The 7674-nt window shown below is 31.2% G+C and overlaps 1 protein-coding gene across 1 annotated transcript in view; it reads right to left on the bottom strand.

Annotated features, from left to right (window-relative positions):
* The window catches only part of LOC106470487 (vinculin-like), a 100847-nt gene that overhangs the window by 1220 nt on the left and 91953 nt on the right, over positions 1-7674 (bottom strand). The window contains exons 10-12 of the mRNA XM_013931047.2: positions 6858-6950; positions 2533-2602; positions 1379-1527 (exon numbers count right to left, since the gene is read on the bottom strand). Coding sequence (XP_013786501.1) covers positions 2549-2602; positions 6858-6950 — 147 coding nt within the window. The 3' untranslated portion in view covers positions 1379-1527; positions 2533-2548. The remainder of the gene's footprint in view (positions 1-1378; positions 1528-2532; positions 2603-6857; positions 6951-7674) is intronic.

The raw sequence follows: 7674 nt of genomic DNA, 5'->3' as shown, positions 1-7674 counted from the left end.
AAGCATTTTGCGAGCAACATTTTGAATGGCCTGCCACTACTTTGGTGGCCTGGAAAGTTGTATGATGCTGCAAGTACAACACCCAAGCAATGCCATGCACCCAAGCTTCAGTTACCCACTTCAGTTATATGATGCAAGCTTTTTGCGAGCAACATTTTGAATGGCCTGCCACTACTTTGGTGGCCTGGAAAGTTGTATGATGCTGCAAATGCCATGCACCCAAGTTTCAGTTACCCACATGCAGTCATGGCTGAAGGACCTACTACATCTCACACATCTGCCACTCCCAAACGCAAACTGGAAAAATCTTACACTGTCAAAAATTATTGAAACTTAGTGATGAAAGTGGAGAGAAAGTGTTATTATCCTCTGATGATGAAGATGTGGAGCATTTTCAAGAAATATACTCAAATGCAACTGATGTTGAAGAAGAGCATAGTAGTGTTGCATCCTCCCCTCTCCCCAAGAGACCAGCGTATTGTCTCGTGACCCAGACTAATATACAATCCATTGTCTGGTCTCACAGAGATAATTTTGACCCGTTAATTTACGCTTTTGATTTTAGAAATTCCGGAATAACATCAGAATTCCCAGTCAGTGAGAAAGCTGAAGAAATAGAATTTTCCAAGCCTTCTTGGATGAATCCTATACTGAATGAAACAAACAAATACAGGGATTTTGTCGTTTCTGATTCTCAGTTTTCTCCACACTCAAGGGTTCATTGATGAGTCGATACAACCATTGGTGAAATGTTTGTGTTTCTGGCATACTATTAAAACCATAAAAGAGATGAACGAGTCAACAGAAAAGCGAAGAAGAAAAAAAGTACAACTGTTGGCATGTGGCAACACCCCATCACTAGTGGCAAGACTCACGAGCACTGTATCCCCCACCTGGCACCAACCCATTGCAATGCCACTCAAGATGAGCATCCTTTGGACATTTTAAACCTCAAGGAAATGTGAGTAATTAACTTTTTTTTTTTCATATCTTATCTCTACGTATAGTAATCTTTTATTTTATGTTAAAAAATTAAATTCTTAAAAAGCCGCGAATCTTGGTGATGACATGATAGGCATATTTACACAAGCCACAAATGAAGGGTTAAAAACATAAATTAAAAAATTATCATTCACATAAATATCTTAAATATCAACATATACTGTATTTCTTATTGTACACAGCATGTATACAGGCACAACATATAATGAATGGTAACTGTAAAATCTGTACTATTGTTGATCACAGTTTGGATTAGCTAATATTAGGTCTCTCTTATATGTATAGAATGCCAACACTATTATATACATCAGAGAAACTGAATAAGAAATATTCATATTATAGCATATAGTGATTGATAAAGAGAATTTTAGTTGACCTGATTGGCAGATGACATAAGAGACTCTGCTAGCTTTTTGTTATTTGTCCCACCAGTAGCTATATTTTTAGCTGTACTTGCAGTTCTCACAGAAAAATCCATAAGAGCTCTAGCTTTGTCTTGGAAGTTAGCATCTCGATGTTGTGTACCTTAACATAAAAGAATATATGAAAAGTTATTGAGCTTAATAAAAAAAAAAAACATAAGTAAAGTAAATGAGGTTATGCTACTACAAAAGAGCCTTCATCTTTAACATTATACTAGCTTGCTGAATGATAAAACAGCACAGCAACATACATAATACTTTTTACAGAATTTTTGTACTTTTAAATTATAAAATAGAAAGACTCAGACTAGTAACTCTTTTTCTCATTAATTTAAATTTAGGCTGGCTAAGGAAATGTAACACAGATTGAATGCAACAATGTTAACTAGTCAAGGTAAACTGACTATTGCTCTAATGAACTAAAATGCTTCTTATATTATTAGACTTCAATAAAAAATATTACAGATGCAGTAACACACTAATCATCAGGGTGCACATGTTTTTAAAATATGTTCTGCTATTTTTAACTTTCAGAAATGAACTGTATAATGACTTTAATGTGTGTCATATTTACACATCATTCTCTATTGAAGAGGCCCACACATGGAATCATATTTTATAATTTTATGTGTCAGAATACTCAATGTAAAGAACTTACCCAAAAACTGGGCGAAATTACTCATCTTCTATGTAAAACACACTGGAAACCTCAGCAGTTAATAGTGAGATTAACTGCAATACTGGCACTACATGTTTAAATTTTTTTGTAACTCATAAGTTATGAGAGATTCCATAACCAACAAAGTTATGAATTCACAAATAATTGTGAATAAACTAGTTTAAAAAAATACATTAAAAATGTGATATTATCTGCGTAGACCCATCTGTAATTCTAGAGTTAAAAATGAGCTATATGATGTCAATATCTAAATATTTTCTAATTTATATCCAATCAAATTCTATGCTTTAAAATGTACAGTATAAATTTCATTCAAGATTTTGTACTACTGAAAGTTTATTTATATTTCATTATTTTACATTCCAAAGTGAAAAAAAAGCATGAGAAATTGAAATTTAAGAAGAGGAGGAGAAAGACTGTTTTATTTACCTTCAAGTGCAAGAACTCACTTTACTGAAGCTTTTAGAGGTGAAGTGATGTCTATGAAATCTTCTACAACCTGAATAAAACAGATAAACTATTTGTTTAGATACTGAATTTGAACTGTTTAGATATAAAAAGTTTGAACATGAAAATTAAAACAACAGGGCTTCAAAGAGTTTTAGATAGGACACTTACTACAAAACCTGAAAATAAATTTTCATAAGCATTTTTTTAATATAAAGAATTAAGCTACCTAGCAACTTTAGAGTACTAATCATAGCTACTGTAGTACACTCATGCTGATGCTTTTTGACATATCTTTACCACAACATTGTTCTGTTGGCAATCATGTTTAATCATGTGTATATATATTTTTTAAAACATGTCCGAAATATTTCAAAAATAAATGAAAATATGAATAATTCTGCTCATTTTTCCAAGATCCTTCAAAACAGGTATAAAATAATTGCCTGCTGAATGTACAAATTCACTCAAAATAAATGCTCTACTGCGTTCACTTTGCAGTTATGATTCCTTATCAGCTTATATTTTCTTACCTAAAATAAACTGTCAATAAATTCCTATAATATCTATGTTCAGCCAAACCTCTATCATCAGTACAGCTGTGCATGGTTTTTCCTTTCAAAACATATATATATATGTTCAAAAGGATACATCACATCACATGAGCACACAAAGTCATTAATGAGCTCAGGTGCAGCTGGTTGCAGTATCTTTAGCTTTAGCTGACCACCTACCATCTCACATCCATAATTGGTAGGATCAAGAATATCATAAACTCCAGCTGTTACAAATGGTTATTCCATAAATATGAAATACAGAAAAATGCTGCAGTATCATTTCAAAAAATAAAATAATTTATAAATTATTTTCCCTGTTAATCACATCACAACAAATTAACTAAAAATTTATATATCAAAACTTCCTATAAAATAAGTTTTTGATAATTATCTCCTTTCAATTATAAAAACAAACTGCTTTTATAGGAGGTTTAACGTATAAAAGAGTTATGAAACAAACTTCTTATAGCCCTTTGTAGTAGTAGTAGTTGTTGTTGTCTTCATGTAAAGGTACACAATGGGCTCTGCAGGGAATCAAACCGCAGATTTTAGTGTTGTAAATCCATACACGTACCAATGTCTCAGTGGGGACATTGTTTTGTAAAGGATTATTTTCCTTTTTACATACTAAATTGGTGTTGTTGCAGATATTTAATTCTGTTTCATTTTTAATACTTGTAAGGCAAGTACATGTGGCTAGCTATGCTTTTCATCCGATTCAAGAGAATGTCATACATTGACACTCAAATTTGCTTGCGACTTTTGCTTTGAAATTGTTAAAACAGAACTTTCAACACAAATATAGTCTGATACTATAATGGAAGGATTTCAGAACAGTGAAGACATGCATGGGGACGTGAGCCTATATAAAATAATAATAGAGAAGTGCAGTTATGGCAGGCAAATAGAGAAAGTGGAGTGCCCCAATCATGCTGTTAAATGCTATACCAAATGCAATACCAACATGTATGATTTTTAAGCAAACCCTGAATAGAAAGGATAAAAACTGTATTAGAGGAACTAACATAAGAAATGCAAAGGAAAGGAATACAGCTGTATAACAGAGACAACAGTTAAATAATGGCCCTTACTATGTCTTTGGTGACCATACAGAATGTCAGTAAACATTTTGCAAAAGTCACAGTATCATTTCAAAATTTCCAAGGCTCACACTCGCATAGATCATAAATACCATATATTACCTAGTCAGTAAAGCAGATAAGACTAGTTTCTGACAGCACCACCAACTGTATTGAAAGTTACATGCACTTAGTTACTAAGTTTTCAGACAAAAAGCTGTTCAACAGATCCAAATCTAGCTATTACTATCATCACTGCAAAGAAGCTGGATTATTGTATCAGAATGGACAAGAATGGCTCTAGAAAATGTGGAAAAATTAAAAACCCATTGGCTGTTGTGAAGATTTACATTAAACATTGAAAAAAAGGCTTACTGTATACAGAAAACTACTAGTCCTGTGTAAAGAAAGAAGGCATCTGAGAAAGATCGAAATCTGGAGGAAATGAGTATGATGGTGACTCAAAAGAAATTACAATTATTTTTAACAAGTTTAAGGCCAGTTGCATGTAACATAATGTGAATTTTGTGACTTTGCATATAGATACCTCATGGTATGCACATTAAAAGAATATTGTGAGATGACACACTTTCTGGACACAAAAATGTTTCTTTTTTTTGTGATGTTTTTTTCCAGTATCACCTTCCTCCACAACTGACTGACCAAGTAATATGGAAGTGAGATCCACAATATATCCAACAAGCAATTCAAAAGCAAAAAAAGCTTCATCAGAAGATCTAAGACAAAAAGGAATTGTGTTATTTATTATTGTTTATATCATTGTGCTTATCATTTTTTAGGGTTTGTAATAAGCTTCATTGGGTCTTATAAATTATGACTAAACAGAATATACTTTCTTGGTGACTGAATGGTTACCTTTTTTCAGATTTATCAGTTTATGTTTGATGAGGTAGAAATATTTCTTCGAGAACTATCTTTTTCGCATGGTTCAATCAATAAGGCTTTATCAAGATGATGATTTGAGCATAACATAAAAATATACATAAGCCAAAATTATAATTAAGGACAACTTACACAAAAATTTTGTTTTCTTATAAAACTACAAAAAAAAAAGATAAACAATTTCCACAGATATACTGTTATTACAATATAATTATTTTTTAGAAAACAAGTTCAGAAAACATCATGAAACAGGCAGTCAACTGGTACTTGAATAAGTTTTGTCAAAGGAGGAGGTTGGGTGTGTAATTATTACAGAACTATCAAGGTAATGGTTTAATAGTGCTAATTACCATCATTTTGTAATTTTAAAAGAGTACAGGTTGGAAATCATAAAAATATAGAGCAGCTTTTTTCTACTACAAGGGTATTTTAACACCTATAATTTATATTAACATATTAGGGGTAACTGCCCTTCCACAACTGGGTGCTGACAAGTAAGAGGCAGTAGGAGCTAAGATGTTGGCAGTCAAAACACTCAACTCGTAACCCCTAATTTGATCTTCCCTAATAGCTAACAAGTTTGACATTTGTGTTGGAATAATGTCTGATAAATGGAATATTCACAATACTTTTGGGTGCTATGTCCACAGACATTTTCCATTATGAGTTAAATAATAATGACTAGGACTGGCAACACGCAGCTTTCTTTTTTGTTAGTTTCATAACACACATCTTTGTTTTAGTTTTTATACTAACTTTCATTATTATCATATAGTGCTGATTTTTATTGCCTAAATACTTTGACGTAATTTATAGTATTAGAACTATATATTTATTACATACTATTAGCACAAGTGTGATATTTTGAGTTTTGATATGAATATATGAATAAAAAATATAAATACTGATAATTTTTTATATATATCATACAGATATTTCGATATTGACAGAAATGCTAAATATAATGTTTAGCTGTTATAATATTCTCTTTTTCCCATTGTTTATATTTTAATTTACACCAGAAAGTTCGTGATGACTTGTGACCAAAAAAGAGCATTCTTTCAATTTTTTCTAAGTGAAAAAAAATCTTGTTTTGTCAAGTGAACAATTATGTTTCTATTGCTTTTTTTTCTTAGTTTTATATCTTTTGCACCCTTTATTTAAATATCTACATAAAAGTTAATTAACCATCACATGTTATCTTATATATTGAACAAATATTCATTAAAAACAAATAGTTGCATGGGATCAATATTTAAAAGAATTTTGTGTATATAAAATATTGTTATAGTAGTTGTTTGTGTCAACCATACACAACAGCTTGTTACCATTGGATATTTAGTTCATAACCTGAACCAATGGCATTTATACTCTCTCAGATGAAAAAAAAATTATATGTACAATTTTTCATGTCACATTATTATGTAAAAGTGAGTTTTGACTGTGGAAGTGTTCTAGGTTTGACCTAGAAAATAATTTCATTGGTCATAATACAGCAGAATCTCAGAGAGAATTGGGTCCAGAAATGCTACACAACTTTTGTTTAAAAACAAATCAAATCACCAGCCAAAGGGTGAATTTAAATGCATTATCTTTTAAAGTCAGAAATTATTACTAGAGCTGGATAAATTACACCCTTAACAAAAGGAGTCTTCTAAACTTTTCACAACCTCTTAAAAATAAAAATAAATCATACAAAATCTTTCACAATTATTTTTAGAAAAGTCTTAACTAAGTGTACCCCATGTAAACAAACTTTTTCTCTTACCATGTTTACAAGAGCCATTTGGATCTTAACCTTCAGTTCATGGAGTTTACCATGGATAGCCCTACTAACAGTCTGAGCTTGAGGGGTAGTTCCCTTTATAAATACATAAAGCAAATACATGAATGACAAATAACAATTATGTTTCAAACAAACTTAAATTAATACATACATAAAATGATTTTGTTTTAAATTTTCATCACCAAAACAAATCTCATAGTCTAGAACATTTTCCATGGAATGAAGTATTTCAGAACTTAATGATCTTTTCACATTACTGTTTAACCTGAACACCCCAGATACCCCTTTATTGAGCATGACATAAGGTACCCTTTACTGAGCATGACACAAGGTTTTAGTGTCTTACATTCAAAATTTTATTAAACTACTTTTTGTTTACATTATACCAAGTAGAATAGCATAAAATCTCAGTTAATAATCCATATTCTAACAGTATAAAATAAGGCAATATTTTAAAAAACCTGAAATTCCAATAATGTGATCCACATGACACATTTTGTCTTAGCATGTCATCATCTCTATTTTATCCATCACCCCTCAAAAATGTAAGAAATTAAACATAAATTAATCTCTATAAAATTGTTATTGCTCAAACAAGCCATAACTTTTATAGCCTTCAATTTTGTTTGATTACAGAGCTATCAAACAGAAAATCAGACCCCTCTTGCCACACCCACCTGTAACACCCTCTCTTTCAGAATTTGTTAATAGTTCTCACTTGTGTTTAATTATGTATTACTTATAACCAATAGAAAGTCAAGGTTTTCATCTATCAAATGATGTATTATATAACATTATG

The sequence above is a fragment of the Limulus polyphemus genome, unplaced genomic scaffold (assembly GCF_000517525.1).
Source record: "Limulus polyphemus unplaced genomic scaffold, Limulus_polyphemus-2.1.2 Scaffold4034, whole genome shotgun sequence".
Lineage (NCBI taxonomy): Eukaryota > Metazoa > Arthropoda > Merostomata > Xiphosura > Limulidae > Limulus > Limulus polyphemus.
This window is presented reverse-complemented; position numbering and strand designations above follow the sequence as displayed.